The sequence below is a fragment of the Sebastes umbrosus genome, chromosome 2 (genome assembly GCF_015220745.1).
Source record: "Sebastes umbrosus isolate fSebUmb1 chromosome 2, fSebUmb1.pri, whole genome shotgun sequence".
Lineage (NCBI taxonomy): Eukaryota > Metazoa > Chordata > Actinopteri > Perciformes > Sebastidae > Sebastes > Sebastes umbrosus.
In genome coordinates, this window is record NC_051270.1 from 11214656 (window position 1) to 11234384 (window position 19729).

The 19729-nt window shown below is 37.9% G+C and overlaps 1 protein-coding gene and 1 long non-coding RNA gene across 3 annotated transcripts in view; one reads left to right on the plus strand and one right to left on the minus strand.

Annotated features, from left to right (window-relative positions):
- Positions 1 to 15013, plus strand: part of LOC119476799 — an 81184-nt gene extending 66171 nt beyond the window's left edge. Inside the window, exons 1-5 of one of the 2 annotated variants that reach the window (XR_005204109.1) lie at positions 9924 to 9973; positions 10124 to 10211; positions 10503 to 10563; positions 10695 to 10802; positions 14617 to 15013. This is a non-coding gene — a long non-coding RNA (uncharacterized LOC119476799). Of the gene's footprint in view, positions 1 to 9923; positions 9974 to 10123; positions 10212 to 10502; positions 10564 to 10694; positions 10803 to 14616 lie in introns of those variants that run through there. The other variant, XR_005204108.1, reaches the window with a different exon arrangement.
- Positions 45 to 19713, minus strand: LOC119476789 (retinoblastoma-like protein 2). The gene is made up of 14 exons (XM_037750337.1): positions 19552 to 19713; positions 7229 to 7351; positions 6853 to 6959; positions 6357 to 6460; positions 6016 to 6153; positions 5594 to 5758; positions 5288 to 5357; positions 5056 to 5165; positions 4499 to 4675; positions 4115 to 4186; positions 3765 to 3825; positions 2673 to 2833; positions 2355 to 2519; positions 45 to 1815 (listed from the first exon to the last, which is right to left on the minus strand). The coding sequence occupies exons 2-14, from the start codon at positions 7300 to 7302 to the stop codon at positions 1525 to 1527; spliced, it is 1695 nt and encodes a 564-aa protein (XP_037606265.1). The 5' UTR covers positions 7303 to 7351; positions 19552 to 19713; the 3' UTR covers positions 45 to 1524.
- Positions 19714 to 19729: the final 16 nt, after the last annotated feature.

Below are 19729 nucleotides of genomic sequence, written 5' to 3' on the forward strand. Positions count from 1 at the left end.
TTTAACAAAAGAGACCTTTTAAGATATGAAAATAATCTGCTTTAAAGGAACAGTGTGTAACATTTTGGGGGATCTATTAGCAGAAATGGTATATGATATTCATACCTATGTTTCATTAGTGTGTATTCAACCAAAACTAAGAATTGTGTTTTTGTTAGCTTAGAATGAGCCCTTCATATTTACATAGGGAGGTAGTGTTATTATGGTATGGATGGCCTCTGAGCGAGGTGAATGGTGTTACCACTGTTTAACACTCGGCAGCTCACATTACCACAGTCTTGGAAAGTAAGGAGTGAGCAGAGGGGTATTCAGTTGGTTGCAATCTGCAACCACACCACTAGATGCTGCCAAATCCTACACACTGTACCTTTAAGTAATACTTTGTTTGATATGTTTTTTTAACAACTCCAACATTTTTTTTTGGATGCCAACATCTAAAACTCAGATTTAATTTTTAGAAGCTTTGTGTCTTCAGCAGATGAACGTGAAAACGCCTCCTGTCTAGCTACACATACATCATTCTGCACAGACAAGGTCAAACATCCTTTTCTGAGTAGAGGGGCGCTTTAATGAAATGCAGTATCCTGTTAAATCAGCCAAGATATTAAGTTTGCAATCAGTGTTGGAAATTACCTTTTTTGTCCACCTGCCACTGTGGCTGATAGTTTTCAAAATCTATCAGCCACTCAATAGATTACCGTCGGTATTTTTGGCTGGTGAGTGAAGCAAATCTAGCACCCACTTGCATATTTTACCAGCATGTGGCTGGTGCTAATTTCCAACCCTGGTTGCAATCAGTCATGCTGATGAAAGCATTATTATTATCTTTTTGTTTCTCAAACACACATAGGTTTCCATACTTCAAGTACCATTTGAATAAAGTTTCATGGTGTCACTTTCCCTTCATTCCTCTGAAGAATTGAAAAATCATGTTTCACCATGTTTTCAACAGTCTAAGCTATCTTTTCAAATTCTTAATTATATTAAAAAAAGCATTATTATAGGTTAAAACAGGAAAAACACATACAATTGCTTTAAAGTGGCTTGCAGTGAACACTTATTCATGAAGGCCTTAGACACTGGTAGAAGCTTGACATATGCTCGTCCCCATGAGCGCTGTAAAGGGCAGACAAGCTTGTCCCATAATTTTAACTGCAATGCTCGGTGTAACTTTATTTAGGCACAGCCAAGGGAAGTCAACTGAGCACTCTCCAGCCATGCCCTACTTCAAATTTATACATCATACACCTCCACCAGGGAGCTGCTCAGGACGACCACAATCTTCTACTATTGGCCACTGAGCTGAGGGGTAAATGCCCTTTTCAAGGACAGTAAGTGTCAGAAATAGTGCAGAGCAAAAAGGCATAATTTTAGCACAGACTGCAGACCAGACTTTGAGCTGACAAAGAATTTGGCCCGAAGGAATTCTTAGCAGATATCTATAAAGGAAGACAAAGCTGCCCTGACGGTGTTATTACAGCCTCAGAAACAGCAGCAGAGCGAGACTACATGCTCCTCTCTGCTCTAGTGCAGGTTAGGCCTTGTAACTGGTCCCGGTCCTGGTCCCAGTCCTGGTCCTGGTTGGTCCCGGTCCTGGTCCCGGCCCCTTCTAGTGACGCGATCATTCACCACATTATGTAGTCGCTTCTGCCAGGCTGACTGACCATCCAAACAAAGCCTCTTCGCTGAAGGACCATCATCTTCCTCCTCCTCCCCTTCTCCCTCGTCCTCCTCTTCTCTATCCAGTGGCACCGCATAGCCTCGTCTGTTGGGTGACCTTCCCGTCCTGATCATGTTATTGATCTCACGCAGACGCTGTGGAAACAGGAGGGATATTTGTAGCAATATTTAACTGTTTGACTTAATCACTCAATCATGATGAAATCTAGATTTAGTTCTGTTAAAAGCGTTAAAGGTAGAGTGTGTAGGATTTGGCGGCATCTAGCGGTGAGGTTGCAGATTGCAACCAAATGAAACTTCTCTCGTGTGCCAAGCTTGTAGAACTACGGTGGCCAACGCGAAAATATGGAAATGCAAATGGCCCTATCTAGAGCCAGTGTTTGGTTTGTCCATTCTGGGCTACTGTAGAAACATGGCGGCCGGCTTTGGAGCCACTCTGCATGTAGATATAAACGGCTCATTCTAACGAAAACACGATTCTTATTTTCAGGTGATTATACACTAAAGAAAACATACTAATTAATATAAGCTATCCATATCTGTGTTACACACTGGACCTTTTTAATTCATGAAAATGTATATATATTCTATACTATACTGTATATTCTATCTACACTGTGCACAAATTGAATTTTTATTGGTAATTTGATAACTAAAAAAGGTTGTCCACAGACCTCTGGGGGGCTTGAGTTGAAGTAGTAGCAGAGTCCGGGTGTACGGATGGAAGATGTTTCCGTGTCGTACGGTGAAATGGTGATGGAGTGGCTGCTGGACGGCCGCTGTCTGCGAGGAGATGCTTTCCACTGTCGGGGGTATGGAGACAAAGGAGGAGTGTCTCCCTACACAAGACATAGCATGCGTTAGAAAATCCCATCGTAAGAGATGAAGTGATCAGTATATTACAACATTTTACACATCCATTAATGGGATTTTGATATTTTGTGACCTTCTTGTTCTGTTTGCCAAATTCACACTTAAAAGGCTTCACTTACTACAGAGGTCGGGGCAAACTGCTCGGCAAAGTGCTGCATCTTAGTCGTGTAGATCTGGTTGTAAAAGTGAATAAGATTGCCCCTGTCCTCCTGAGAAGTTCCTGGATAATGTGTCGATGGTGTGTTGGGGGTCGGAAATCTGACGCCGTGGTCTCCATTATCTGTAATCAACAATGTAATAAATGCTTCTCGTTGTGGAATTACAGCACATTGTCTCCTCTTACACTACTGATATAATGCAGGTAATATATTGTGAGTTATTGTGGTAACTTGATGTGTTACATTTTTTTATACAATGAGTCATAGCTATAATGTAGCACTCCAGCGCCATAATACTTGACTTGTGGCTGACCCTGGATGTGCTGCCTGCCTAAAGGGCTTCAGTTAAAGGGAACATGGTGGTGGTTGTGGAGCATGATGGCAGCCAATGAAAAAATTCTCTAACATGATGCTGGTGATGATCTCATGTTGGTGTGTCCAGCTGAGGATATATATATAATGTTTACTCGTATGCAGGAAGTGTTTCATTTGGACTAACAGGACGCATCTGTCTTTGCAAAGTCAAAGCATGTCTTATCTAATATTTAAATTAGCATTGTAATGCCTCCAGGCTGGCGACAGGCGTTATGTTTTCGGGTTATCCGTCCGTCCGTCCGTACGAAAGTAGTTTGTCCGTCCCATTCTTGTGAACTTGATATCTCAGTAACGCCTACAGGGAATTTCTTCAAATTTGCACAAACTCAAGGATGAACTGATTAGACTTTGGAGGTCAAAGGTCAAGGTCACTGTGACCTCACAAAACACAATTTTTGGCCATAACTCAAGAATTCATATGCTCATTATGACAATTTCACACAAATGTCTAAAAGGATCAAATGAAGTGATTACGGACATGAATGTAACTGCAACTTGACTGATTGGCAGAGGCATACAACCGCGAGCCAGTAATATGTGTATTACATCACACTGTATCATAATGTCCCATATCAACCTTATACACCAATTCATCTCTGGGTAAATGAGAGGAAGTTCTAACTCTTATTTGTCCTGCATGAAGATGAGTGTTTTTTTTATTACTAAAGGGTTTCTTACTGTTGTTTCCAGTGAGAGAATTTTCTGTATCTCTTCCGGACATCCGCACATTTTTGCAGACCTGAGAACAAAAAATATCTGTGTTCATAACTATTGAACTAATATAACAATAACACAAAACCCTCAAATACACTTTAAATATGCTAAACATCTAAACATGTTAAACATCTTAAGTAACACATCTTATGTTTGAATTATCCATTTTTTTTTTAAAGCAAATCAGCTTCCTGAGCTGATTGTAACAGTGACTTCAGGTCTATGTATCAATCCCACTGTTTTGTTTATATTTTGTTTATGGGTCAAAGATGACGAGCAGGAGTAATCTTAAAAAAAAGAAAAAAGAAACTTACACTTTTGCTGGCAAATGGCTGAGACTTGTAGCACCTCATTATGCGTTTGAATGGTATTTCCCCCATGGTAATCTGTAAAAGCAATGCCAGGAGTTAATAATTGATTATTAAGTGTTGTTAAAGTACATGCAAAAATCTGAATGGAGTCAAACTAGCCTTCTTCCCTGGAAGAAATAAATAATAAATAAATAAAATGCAAGTGGCATTTACGGCATCAGGTCAACATACCACACTAGTCAGACAAATTCAAAGTGTAAAATGGTAAACTATAAGTTAACCTTTTAAAAACATGTTCAGTTCTTCACCTACAGTGATAATATCCCCTAGACACTGACATCCCTGCAAACCAGCATGTTTACCTCTATCAGGTCTATCAAAGCCCACCTTAGATATGACGTAGATGGCGCACAGGAGCAGTTGGTCCAGATGACGGTCTACCATGATGTCAGTGCAGTGGACCAGAGAGTACTCAAAACAGGTCCAGATCTTCAGCCGCCGCTCATCAGAAATGTCCAGTGTGGAACACAGCGCCCTCAGACGCTTACCCATCAAGCTGTAAACCTGAGCCAAAGAAGAAATCATCACCACACTATAGATATCATCTCCAAATATTCCAAACAACTTCCCCTGAGAAATGATTATATTCCCATGTGACAGTGTTATAGTACATAAATATAGTATAGCATATAGAGATAATAGATGGTAAAATACTTTGGTCATTGACTCATCTGGACATAAGCTAAACAGAGTACAGGATACGATGTCGTCTCTTACTGACTCATGCATCATTTTAATCATCTTTAATGTAAAAAATATCAAATTACAAAGATTAGCTGGCTTTCTTTCTCTTGATAGAAATGTTAAATGGTGATTGTAAATGTGGCTCCAAATAACAGTTATTATTACACTTAGGGAGAATGTTATGGTGTAGATTAAGTGACCTGGCGAGCAAACAGATGGAGGGAGTTGCTTCTCTGAGGCCTGTTTACAGCTGATGGGGAACGCTGTTGGTCAGTGCTGGCAGACGGTTCAGCTCCCATATTGAGATCCGCTGGCAAAACCAGTCAATCCATAATAAGAATACTGCAGTCCGTTTGCAATTGAGGAGTGTATCAAATGGAATAGTATTACAACAATGTGATTAAAAAGAGCTTTAATACACTGCGTTTGTACCTCCTGGTTGGTTTCTGTCAGGTTGAAAGTCTGCTCTCTTTGGATCTTCAAGCTGTGTAGGAAGCATCACCTGCGTATGACACAAAGCCCTCATTAAAGCCATGTTTGTATGAAGAGACGCTGCACTGCTTCGGATGTTTTGACTAAGGTCCATCATTCAATCAGTAGGAAAAAAAAACATTTTAATCATATTTCTAATTTAATCTTGCGCAGAAATTGTCACCGGCATCACCTTGGAAGAACTTCGAGTATTAAATCTTGGATAACTCATGGAGCCAGGTAAAATGTTTTTGTGTTATTGCCAACCTGTTGGCAGGAAGGCAGATGGCCCTCGTTGGCTCTGATTTCTTCCCACAGCGGTGAGTCGCTGGTCCAGGCCAAGCTCCCCAGAATTTTCTCCTCCACTTGGGCGAGGTGTCTGACCACAGTGCCAGGCAGGCCCACTGCAACCCGCAACACCGGCTCAATCACCTGCCAGACCATAGGAGAACACAATAGAGAACGGGAGGTATCCTCAAAGTTAGAGGTGGTGTGGATGTTGCTTTGGTTTAAATCTCAAACCAGATGGGAAACTATCTGGGACAAACACTGAATTGACGTCTATATTGGGTAATGCACACCATGACAAATATTGGCAAAATCCTGTCTGTGCACATTCTCTTATATCATGGACATTTATTAAATGGCATGCATTTTTTCATTGAATGTTTGTGAATGTGGAAACACACCTTCAGGAAGTGGTATGGTGCCAGTTTTAAGATCTGAGTGAGCAGAGGGAAGTCATATGATAGACGGCTTGATGATATGGTAATCTCCAAACAACAGGCCACCAGACAGCACTGGAAAGGCTCAATCTCCAAGATGTGCTGCGAGAAACACATGCACAAAATGTAAAAAATTAAAAGATCAAAACTTTAATTTTTAAAAAAGGCTCTAGAAGGACATAAACATATAGTATAACACATTCTGTATCACTGTGACTGTTCATTCAGTGCCCCTAGTGTGCAGAAAAGGTGTTTGTCAGACACTACCAGTTCCACTTTACGCCACATGAGGGCAGTACACTCACCAAGATGTCACCAATTCCCCTCCTCTTCCTCTCTTCACTGATGAGGTTCTCCAGGATCCTGTAATACCAGATCCCGGCTTCACAACAGCACCTTACTGCCAAATCTGTGAAGGCAATACCACAAGGATTATATGTTGACATGTATCAACAACAAGGGCTTCATTCCAGCATCTGATACCTGTGATTAAAACACAGCCAGCTCTCTAATCATGTAGGGATTTAAAATACCGAAGGAGAGCAGACAGGAGTTCCCTGCTGTGCTCAAAGACACGATGTTGCTTCTCATGGAACCAGTGAATATTAAAAATGTGGATGGTTTTGTCTCCAACTAAACTAGTAACCCTGTGAAGGCCGTAATCATCAGTCATCCAGAAATATTGACAGTGTTTCTTTAAATTTGAATGAAAGCCTTCATCATGCATTTATCCCCAACATTCAAGTTACTATTGCATCCCCTGGTCCCATTATTTTAGGATCCTTTAATATGTTATTATACCGTTGGTGTTCTCATTTTCTGCGTTGTCCCTGTGGTGTTGCAGAAATGTGTGCAACATACATCTCAGTCTCGTTTTGATCGCCTCGGTTGGATCTCTGGAGCAGGCCCTAAATCAGAGGAGGCATAGTTGTTAGTATAGTGGTTAAATGAACGATAATTGTTGGCTGGAAAACATCTGAAAAATAAATAAAATGCCACACATAGTGAAACGGTCCTTTTTCTCAATGTAAACCTGTGTGCTTTTTACCGATACACCACTTGTTAAATACAGGGAGTAGCCCTTGTTATATTTATGTTAAGTGTCAACACTCTTTTGAGATTCCATACAAACAAAACAACCACTGTATGAGTAATGCTGTGAGACTTCAGCGCTAACCTGAACATAGCGATCAGACGGTCACTGGGGCCAAACCTTGGCCGTCCCTGGTTACCCTGAGGCCCGGTTGCCATGGTGACATCCACACTCACACAGGATGAGAGTCAGAGCAGGAATGAGCGCCTAAACAAGGAAAAGAACATTAGAACCACCGAGAGGCAATTTAGGGAGCTTAAAAACCTTGCATTGCAGTACAATCGGTGATCAACGTAAGTCAGCCAACCACTAAATAAATACAATTTGTAAAATGTCATATTTTCATAGTTCAGTTTTTTTGCTACTATTTAAACAAAATGTACAAAACCATGTAGTGGTTGTTACTTCTTGTAACCAAGTCACTGGCCCAGCCAATAAATAACCATAGCATGAAACTCCTTATAAACGACTTTTACATTTCTCTTTGTGTACAAATAAATTAGTTGTGTACAGATATTATTTAGTAAATTGTACAGCTGCTGATAGGTTGTTTTTTTTCAACTTTGGACGGAGCTAGGATTGCTGATTCCTCCTGTTTCCAGTTTGTATGCTAAAATAATCCTCTAGCTTCATATTTAGCATACAGAAATTATTGATATCAATCTTCTCATTAAAAGGCAATTGTGATGAGTCACATGTGTTGCTGCATATCTCAGATAGGAAAACTTCCCAAACATGAGCTACTGTTCCACCCTGGCAGCTGGCAACTTTGATGTACGATTGACAAGTTTATTTAATTAGTCGGTTAGAGAATGGTGACCATGGTGAATCAGAAATGGAAGAAAAACAAATATTGTAGCTGTCTGTGGGCATCCAGAGCTACAACAGGACATCATATTTGTACAGAAACCGGACGAAACTCTGTGTATGCAGTTCGAACCACAGACTGTCTATAGTATAAACAATAACGTTGCTGCTGTATGTATGCCTCGATGACTTTATCTTGAGTCTTGATGGAGCAGCTGCATAGCCTGTCACTGATCGATCCAAACTCCATTGAGAAAAAACAAGCAATTTAAAAGTTGTTTGATTGTCTTCTTACAGAAAGCATGAATTCATACTTTTAACTGACCGTTATGTTCTTTGCCAGCTTCCATTAAAGAGCCTTTGTCCCAGGCTGTATGATGATAAAAAATGATCACAGGTTTTCAGAGGCCATGCGTCATCTCCAACACCACCCTTCAACTTGTAACGGGCTATTTTTACATCATTGTAGGCCTGTTGGTACTTTTACTTTGACTGCTCTTCCTCCACCGGTAGAGGCCCTTTCTACTTCACCCACTTCAGTCTGAATCTGAGACTCTGTTCCTCTAATCATTCCCACATGTGCTGTTTATCATTCTGTGTTACTGTCCTCACTGAGTCAGACAGACCTCAGTGTACAGTATCTGCAGATGGCATGTGTTGATACCAAAGGGCGTAATTTACGAGGAGGGCACACTTTCTCAGAAGGCAGTATTGGACCTCTCCACTTTTTACATTATATTAGAACAAAAAAATAAAACTAGGAGAAACTACACGCACTAGGACCAACAGTGCTCACTCAAGCTGCGAGTCTCTTTCCGATTCCCCCTCCCTTCTCCTCTCCTCTCATGCAGTAAGACAAACCGATTCAGCCAGCCAGCAGGAAATGTTACGTTAGCAATTTCCAACTCCCCCAAACTACAGCAGATGGAGGATGTAAGACTTTTTTTTCAGAAGAATAATGTCTTTTGACACAGTTCATATTAAGTTAGCTAACATAACATTACAAATATTCATAGTGAGATCTTGTTGGAATATTGATCACTTTTCAAACATTTTCGTGTAGAAAGGGGCATTGTTGAGTTGCTGTTGTGTCATACGAGCAGTCAGTCCACCACTGTGCCCCTTCACTCAACACATTCATAAACGTTTTTTCTTTTTTTTTAACAATTTTTTGGAAATAATTTATTGTGTTTGTAACTCAGTAGGGAACAGCTGCCTCATGAACCTGCTTCATAAAGATGTATGGAGGACAAAAGATACAATTAATATGCCTTCCTCAAAGCTACCAGATTACATTGGAAAAGCACAGTCATTAGGATAAGTATTAATTAATTAGCAAAAAAATAAATGGAACTTACTATCGGGGCCGTCACGTGATGCAAAATTTGCCCAAAACTTTTTATGGTTTATGGTAATTAATCTATGCGTGTGAAACATGTTCAGCCCAGTTTTAATTTACAGCACATGGTGCTCCTATTTCTGTTATTGCCTCACATTACCAACTGCTTGAGTACTGTAATGTTGCTCTTGGAAGCAGAATCATCTAATTTTATGAGTAAGAAATATGCTAGTAATGGCATACCAGTTTACTCAGTGATTTAAAGATTTGTGGTCCGAAATTAACACCCGCCAAGCACCAAATTTGGGTAGATTTTCAGTTTGGCGAGTAAATCTCAGAAGACTGTCTACCACACTGGTAAACCTTTGTACCAAAATAGACATAGTCTAAATAGACACGGAGTCTCTACTGCGTTTACAATGAATATACTCTCCTCAAAGCTACATGTACCAGACTCGATTGAAAAACACAGTAATTAGGGTTAAAATGAACAACAAAATAAATTTAAATGAAATGAAAGATAATTTATCAGTGCAAATATTCACTTTTTATTTCATGCACCAAGGTTGGTTTGAATGTGTGCAACATGGTTCAACTTTATTAATCCAACTCAAAATTCTGATGACTTTATTTAAGTAGAGTGGTGTTTACAAGGTCTGCGGGAACTACGGAAGAGTATTCAGGTTCGTCCAAATACTTTCCAGTGTTAATGCTAACTATATAAATATATAACTATAAACTCTATAAAAGTGTTATTGTTGTATGATTTTTACTTTAACTGTCAGTTGTGTTGCATGTTAAGACAGGTGCTTTTATTTGTCACACACTTGTAGATATGCAGCCTCCATGGATGACATCTGGGAAGAAGAGGAACGTTACACAGACCAACTGAGAGAAACTTCTCTGTGCTGAAGCTCTGAGGTAGGATATGTGTTTCTCATTACCAGCTGCATTGTGTTTAATATTGTTGAATATTGAAAACATACAACATATTTTAAATTCAGTGGCCTCTTTAACTTTGTTATGAACTTCTTGAAAATTCATGAAATTATAGGATATGGTCTCTAATAGATGTGGACATTCAGATATCATTCAGTGTGATTTACACTTCCTGAGAATATTATTGTCTCTGATGTCCAGAACTTCAGAATACCTGAAGCTGAAATACCAGCCCATTTAAGGAGCTCCTTTATCTTCTTTGTTGGTTCTCAGAGAAAAGACACAAGGTGTTTGGGGGAGGAGCAGCAGACTGTGTGGAGGCGAGGACATCAAGGTGAGGAGAGGTGGACCTGAAAAACTCTACCGTCTATACACGGCTGAAGACTGCAACAGTCAGATGACGTGATTTTTATATTTGAATGATTGTGTGTCTGTAATGTGTTTTTTTACGTCTCCGTCCTCCAGAAAACGCTGGAGGAGCAGCTGGAGAACCACAGAGAGGCTGATGGGAAGCAGCTCAGCAGCCTCCAAGAAGAGATCTAAAACAAGCAGAGGATGCTGGACGAACTCAAAGTAAGGAAACACCAGTTAAGCAAAATATTGTCTTGATACTTTCATTATTGTTTCATTGGGTAAAGTATGCCATAAAAAAAATCATAAAACATAGTATAGTATGTCATAAGAAAGTCATAAAAAAGTCATACTATAGTATGCCATAAAAATGTCATTAAAATGTCATCGTATAGTATGCCATAAAAAATGTGATAGTATACAATGCCATAAAATGTCATAAAACATGTCAGTGTAGCATTCCATAAAAATGTCATTAAAATGTCATAGTATAGTATTTCATAAAAACTGTTATAGAATAGTAGGCCATAAAAATGTCAGTATAGTAGGCCATAAAAATGTCATGTCATACAATATTATGCTATAAAATCTCATAGTATATTCTCCTAGTACAGTATATGCCATTAAAAATGACATAAAAAGTGTCATAGTATAATATGCCATAAAAAAACATAGTATATCATAAAAATAACAATGTAAGGAATGAATGTCATAGTATAGTATGCCATAAAAATGTCATTAAAAAATGACATAATAAATAATATATTATGTCATAAAAATATCATAGTATACTGTCATAAAAATGCCATAGAAAATGTTACAGCGTAGTATGCCCTCAAAATGCTCAAAAAATGTCATAGTATAGCTTGCCATAAAAATATCCTAAAATAGTATGCCATGAAAATGTCATAAACATGTATAGTATGTCATTAAAGTCCTAAAAAAAAGTCATAGTATGTTATAAATTAACATAAAAGTGTCATAGTATGCCATAAATGAGTCATAATAATGTCATAGAAAAATCCATTGTATAGTATGCCATAAAAATAATGTAGTATGTCATAAGAGTTCATGCAAAATGTCATAAAAAAATATACTATTATAGGTCATAAAAATGTCAGTCAAGTAAATTTTATTTGTATAGCCCAATATTACAAATTTCCCTCAAGGGGCTTTACAATCTGTCCAGCATACAGAAGCCTTTGTCCTACAGTATGACCCTCTTACTGGATGAGGAATAAATGAAAGAAACCTCAGACAGAGCAACTGACGGATCCCTCCAACAGGATGGACAGACAAGAGATATAGTGTGTACAGAGTAATAACACGTAATAAAAATACAACATAGACAAGCCATATGACAAAATTGATACATTTAATGTGAACATAATATGAAGAGATGGATCCAGGAGGATGTCAAGCAGCTTCCAGGCATCACCAAACAGTCTGAGCAACACAACCTCCTCTCCACCATGTAACCTAGAGAGAGGACAAGATATCAGTTTTTAGTTCACAGTTGCTTTGGTAATGTAAACCAAATCATAGTATAGTATGCCATAAAAATGTCATAACGTGTCATAGTACAGTATGTCGTTGAATGCGCGTCAGCAGGTCTGTGTTATATACAGTACGTAATCTGATCTCACTCCCTCTTTGTCTCATTGCATTTCTCGCATTCACAACTAGCGCTCCTTGTTTTTTGTCGTGGTGGCCCAAATTGCATTCAGATATATTTTTAGCGGTGGCGCTGCGCTGCTGTTGAATACATATGTGTATAGTGGGTAACACTGTTAGAATCAGGCAACCTTCTCAATAGCCGAGCACGGGTCCAAGACAAGTGCAAGACTTAAAAAATGGACTGAGTACTACAGCCCTGTTATGCCATACTATACTATATTTTTTTTATGACATTTCCAAGGCAATCTATACTATGACATTTTATAGCATAATGTACTGTAACATTTTTTATAACATACAGTGCATACTATGATATTTTATTATTTTTTGTTACTTTTTATGTAATGTTATACTATGACACTGTTGTCATACACTATGACTTTTTATGAATTCTTTTATGACACTATTATTTTCATGGCATACCATACTGATATTTCTTAATGACATACTGTACTATGACACATTTTAGGACATTTTTATGGTAAACTAATGCTACTGTCCAATTCTCCTGTGTTTCAGTGAGGTAACTAGACTGCAGCATTAAGCTTCATAATCAAAGTAAGTTTTTGTATCACAGCTACACTTCTGTTCTCCCTCTCTTGCTCGTTCTCTTTCTCTCTCACTCATTCGCTCTCGCTTGCTAGCTCACTCTCTGTCGCTCACTCACTGTCTTTCTCCTGCTCGCTCATTTTTGCTCACTCTCTCTCTCGCTCACTCTCATTCTCACTCGCTGGCTCATTCTCGCTCACTCTCATTCTCACTCGCTGGCTCATTCTCGCTCACTCTCATTCTCACTCGCTGGCTCATTCTCGCTGGCTCGCTCAGTCTCTTGTTCGCTCATTTTCTCTCTCTCACTCTGTCTCTCAATCACTCTCTTGCTCACTAATTTTCTCTAACTCTCTCGCTCGCTCACTCATTCTCTCAATTTCCTCTCGTTCGCTCATTTTCTCTCGCTCGCTCCCTCATTCTCGCTAGCTCATTCTCTCTTTCGCTCGTTGATCCCCTCTCGCTCGTTCATTCTTTCTCGCTCACTCACTCTCTCGTTTGCTCATTTTCGCTCGCTCAGTCTCTTGCTCGCTCATCCTCTCGCTCGCTCATTCTCTCTCGCTCCCTCATTTTTGCTCATACTTGCTCACTCTCATTCTCGCTTGCTCATTCGCTCACTCGTTGATGCTCGCTCGCTCGCTCGCTCACTCACTCACTCTCGCTCATTCTTGCTCGCTCATTTTCGCTCGATCATTCACTCCTGCTGTCTCTCTCGCTAATTCATTCACTCCCGCTGTCTCTCTCGCTCTCACTCTCTCGCTAGCTCGCTCATTTTCTCTCGCTCGCCCATTTTCTTGCTCATTCTCGCTCGCTCCCTCTCTGTCTCTCACTCACTCTCTTGCTCGCTCATTCTCGCTTGCTCGCTCTCTCGCTCACTCACTCATTTTCACTTACTCTCTCTCTTGCACGTTCTCTTTCTCGCTCACTCATTTTCTCTAATTCTCGCTCGCTCACTCTCTTGCTCACTCATTTTCTCTCGCTCGCTCATCCTCTTGCCCTCTCGCTCTCTCTCTTGCTCACTAGCTCGCTCACTCTCTCATTCGCTCACTCTCTCTCTCTCTTGCTCGCTTATTTTCTCTCGCTCTTTCTTGCTCACTCGCTCGCTCATTCTCGCTGGCTTGCGCTCTCTCTCGCTCACTCGCTCATTCTCTCACTTTCCTCTCATTCGCTCATTTTCTCCTGCTCGCTCTCTTGCTCACTAATTTTCTCTCATTCTCTCTCGCTTCCTCATCTGCTCGCTCCCTCTCTCTCGTTCACTCATTTTTGCTCGCTCACTCTCTCTTGCTCATTTTTGCTCGTTAAAATAGCATGTCATAGTCGTAAAATGTCATGAAAACATGTCATACTGTATGCCACAAAAATGCCATAGTGTAATAGGCCATTAAAAATCTAGAATACCATAAATAAATAATATAGTAGGACTATATCATAATATGCCATAACATCTAGTATGACATAAAAGTGTCATAGTATGGTATGCCATCAAAATACCGAGCGACGTCTCTGACCCGCCAAGTTTAATCCTTTGGGCAGACGGGCAAAACGAGTAATGCAGTATATTACTCTTCTACTCTAGACTGCAGCTGCAACATGCAGAAAAGTTTTTCGCTGGCTGATAGATTAGAAAGCACTTAATTTGATATGCAGCAGAGTTTTCTACGAGCGGAGCACGCATTTTAAACGTCAATATCTCAGGCAATAATGTTTATTTAATTGTGGGAAGCCAAAATCGTGATCGCGATTAATATTCAATTAGTTGTGCAGCCTTGAATGTGCTGCAAATTCTTATGTATTCCTTTTCTTTTCTCCCCAGATGAGTGCAGAGTTCTCGACCCACACTGAGGAGGACCGTTTACTTATTCCACATCTTTGTTCTCTACTGTATGAACATACTCTATATATCCTACCTACCCGTAGTCAAACGAAAAGTAACTACAGCTGCTTGATTGGTCCGAAATGAATCCAAAAATAAAACTGAATAATATTTGTGAATTCATCCAGCTAATGTAGACTTTTGAAGCTCAATGATTGGTTGTTTCTTAGAGCAATGCTCTCGTGGACTTGACTTCTACATTTATGTATTTAACTTTTTAAAGCAAAAATGTCTGATCTTCTGTACTGAAGATTTTTTAACTCTTGAGAGTTTTATGTTCATACCAGTGTTGAAAATGTCCCAACAGCCACCTGATGTTAAAGTCTATCAACTGAACCCTGACTGAATAAAAAGTGAAATATTTGTCTTTGTTAAGTGTACGGGTTCTTTTCATTTCATACTGTAGTACTCCAGTGTTGACTTAATAAAATGATTATGCAGATCATTTGGATGTCCGTATTTTTGTATATTCTTTTGAAGAATTTGTATGAATGTTTTGTTGAGGAAAAAATCAGGACAATACTGTCATTTTTTATGATATATTATACTATGACTTTTGTAACTGAAAATGTTTAAGGCATACCATACTATGATATTTTTATGACATGATACACTGACTATTACATTTTTATTTGACATTTTGTGACATACTACACTGGCATTTGTTACAACATAGTATATTATTCATTTTTAATGGCATACTATTCTATGACTGACTTTTATCGACTATATTTTTTATGATATACTAAACTCACATTTTTTATGACACATTATTTTTATGGCATACTAAACTATGACATTTGTTGTGAAATACTATAGTATTACTTTTTATGGCATTTTTTATAATGTAGTTTATTATTAATTCTTAATGGCATACTATACTGTGACTTCATGACTTTATTTGACAAACTATACTGACTTTTTTTCAACATACTATACGATGCAATTTTTTATGGCATACTAAACTGACATTTGTTATGAAATACTACTGTATACTGACATTGGTTACAACATTTTATATATGTGTGTAAATATATATATATATAAATATAAATATATATATATTAATATATATATTTATATTTATATATATTTATATTTATATATATATATTTATATATATAAATATATATATATAAATATATATAAATATATATATAAATATATAAAAATATATATATATAAATATATAAAAATATATATATATATATTAATATATATATTTATATTTATATATTTATATATATAAATATATATATATAAATATATAAAAATATATATATATATAAATATATAAAAATATTTATATATATATATATAAATATTAATATATATATATTAATATATATATATGTATAAATATTAATATATATATATAAATATTAATATTTATATATATATATATAAATATATATATATATATATATATATATATATATATATAAATATTAATATATATATATATATATATTAATATATATATATATATAAATATATAAATATTAATATATACAAAATGTTTCAAACTGCCTTTACATGTTTGTTAAGGCATCATGTAGTCTATCTCCAGTGTTGGAAATTAACGTTTGTGTCTACCTGCCACTGTTGGCTGCTGGATTCCAAACTCTAGCAGACACTCAATAGATAACTATTGTTATTTTGGCAGACACACTTTCATATTTTACTGTTTACTGTTACTAATTTCCAACTCTGTCTATCTCTCGTCATCACAATAAAGTAGCTCCAACTGCACTGATGAAGAATCAACCTATATTTTGCTCACCTGGCTGTTGAAGACAATCAGCAGTTTCTCTCAGACTCTTCTGTGTGTCGTCCTGGTTGTTGTTGTTGTTGTTGTTGTTGTGGTTCAGCTCGCTGGGTACATCCAAACAGGTCTCGGTGCTCTTGTCAAAGCTCAAGTAAATTCTCCTTTTGAGTCCATGTAATCCTGCAGAACTTTCCTCGTGGTCATGTTGTGTTTGTTGATATTGTTGTTGGCACAAGAGTTCACTAAATAGCGTTTCCACACGTCGTTTTCATCAAGGTGCAACAACAACTTTCGCCCGTGTTGCAAAAGCCAAACAGACCGTAGTTCCTCCCAGCCCAGGTACCTCGTGCATGGAGGTGTGCAAGCCACGCGCAGGTGCATTGACTGATCGGAGCGAGCAGCGGCGCGTGTAGAGCGTGATGTCACTGTGCGTAAAAGAATAGGTGCGCTCCTATTTGTTATATATCTATAAGTGACAATTTGACCCCATTAAACGTGTTGAGATCAACTATCCTTATTGTTTTATTTTCGTATTTTAATAATTTGGGGTCAAATAAGGTGAATATTTTTTTTTTCTACTCTTGGTCTTATCCCAGGTTTGTTACAACATAGTATATTTTTCATTTTTAATGGCATACTATACTGTGACTTCTGTATAACACAATTATATTAATTATTTATGGCATACTGTAGTATTATTTTTTATGGCATACTTAACTATGACTTTTTTATGACATGCTATATTATAAATGTTTTGACATACTATACTCTACATACATACTTTGCACTTGTGTAACAGATATGTCTTTAACAAAGCATCACTTATTTCAGGCATATTCATCTTGAGTTAAACAGCTGCTTTTTCTCCTAAAAGGAGCACAGTAGGCCTAACAGTGTCCGGACTGTCTGTATAGTGTAGGTCTAGATGCTAGTCAGTGTGGAGGGAGCAGAGACCTCTTATTCTTTCCTCTGAATGAATGCACTAAAAAGCTTTCACTTAAAGCAGCAGTCCTTAATGGCCTAATCTGCAAGATTTCACTGACCGGAGCAAAACAACCAATCAGAGCTGAGCTGGAGCCTTGCCGTCTCTGAGCAGCTGTCAATCACACGCGAACTCTGATGAAAGGGTCGAACTAGGCAGCGCTGATCAAATATGAATCAATATTCTGTTACTGTAATGCCTATTTCTCGTCAACATCTTGTAGTGTACTGTTTAGCTTCAAAATGAGAAATTTTGTGTCCCAGCAGCCATGTTGAGATCAGTTGAGGAAATACCAAGAAGATGATAGTGGCATCACCAATGTGTGCAAAAATGTAAAATGTCACAGAATGATGCATGTTTTTGGGATGCAGTGTAAATATAGTACATTCAGCATTTTTAGCTTTATACAATGTTATACTATGTTGTATGTATGGAGCTGTAAGGTATGCAAAAACATACAGACAACATATAGATTTACAATATCTATTCATCAACATGAACATTTTTATACTCTGTTTATCTACAGTCCCTACTTATCATATACCGGACTATATTGTGCTATCTAATATGATAATAATTTAGGCAACATTTACAAAAGGATTAGACACTTCTGAAGACTGAAATGTGTATTTCACCCACTCCACCATCCCAGCAAAGATTGCGTCATGCAGTAGGTCGATTAAAGTTTATCAGCTGGGCATGTGGCAACTGTTGGATAATGTAAGAGCTTGTCCAAACATAATAAAATGAAATTATATTTCATTTAGTTTGCTAACAGCTCAATAGTGTATTGAACTGGGAATAATAACAAATAGAGACTGTGCAAACAAGATTTAAAAACAGCTGCGTTCACAGCTTGCGGTACCGTGAGGAGATCGGCTTATTAACGTGGTGTGTTAGATTTTTTTTAAAGGCTGAAAACAGAGCCATGAGGAGGTGCAGAAGTCTAGTTATCTCCCAGAACACTTGAATTACAATATGCTGAAAGGTTATTATGGCATTTTTGCCCAATGATGAAAAAAAAGATGAAAAACATTCTGACTATTGTCACTTTAAGTCACACTATTCTCAGATGCAACACTTTGCTTCAAATACTGAAATCAGGAGAGTATATAGGCTATTTATAGGCTATATTATGTCACATGATTTCTTCATTAGTAAAAAAAACCAACATATTTTCTGACTCATTTCCAAAGCTCCTGCTTTCAGACCAGAAATATCTCAATAGCAAGACAGCACCCACAACTAATAGGGATTTACAGGAATTGGGAAGCATCGCTATGCACACAGCTACTCTTTCATATGAATCATAGCCTGTGGTATTCATGCAGACCTCCAGGCCCTGACCAGTCATTATCTGATTTAAAATGCCCTGATTTCTCAAGAATGTTTTGTTAATCCTCCTTCGACAACAGATGGGTTAATGTGCCCTGAGTCCCAGAATAAAAGAAAATAAGAAAGTCACTCAACAGCAAAACAGAAAAGTATTAAACCGGACTGAAACACACACAAAAGTAGCTTAGTTTAACTCAAAAACTCCAACTCTAAAACATTTTGTTGCTACATGCTTCATTATCTTCCTCATTAATGATGTAGGACAACTTGTCTATGAATTACTAGATGGAAAGAAACAGCTTTCCACATAATGTTGTCCAACGCTGCACATTTGTTTGGTGTTTTTATTTTTCTGGTAACTCCTTAATAAATCAGATATCAATTTACACGCTGAGAAATGCAGAATATGTTGCCATTTGCGATGGGTAACACCCGTATCCTGTTTTTCCTCACTGACAGAAGCTTCATCAAAATAGGCCTTCTTACTTTCACTTTCAGACACGTGCTGAACATTTAAATGTGACTTACTGAGTCAATGCTTTTTTTATGATCAATACTTTATTGTTAGTGCATTAAGGCCTGGCTGCAATAAAGCCATTTAAAATAGTGAATTATTAACTGTAGCGTGTCACTCTGAACTGCAATAACTCATGGAGAAGTGGATGATGATGTGTTTAATTTTGCTTGTCAGCTGACTTGTCATGCAATATGTCATCCATGTCATCTAAAGCTGAACTTCTGACTTAAAAACAAGAAAACTTTACTCATAAAGAGGGTCGTAGTCACTTACCAGTGTCGTTTGTTTTGGGTTTTAAGATCCAGATTGAGGGTCGTCTGATCTAAGAGTCCCCTGTATGTCTCTCTATGTCCAGCTGGTAGCAGAGGAGTGGTGCTGCATGGCTCAGAGCAGAGTCAACCTGCTGCTCTGCACATTGAGGAAGTTCAGATCATTGGCCTCGCTCAGACAA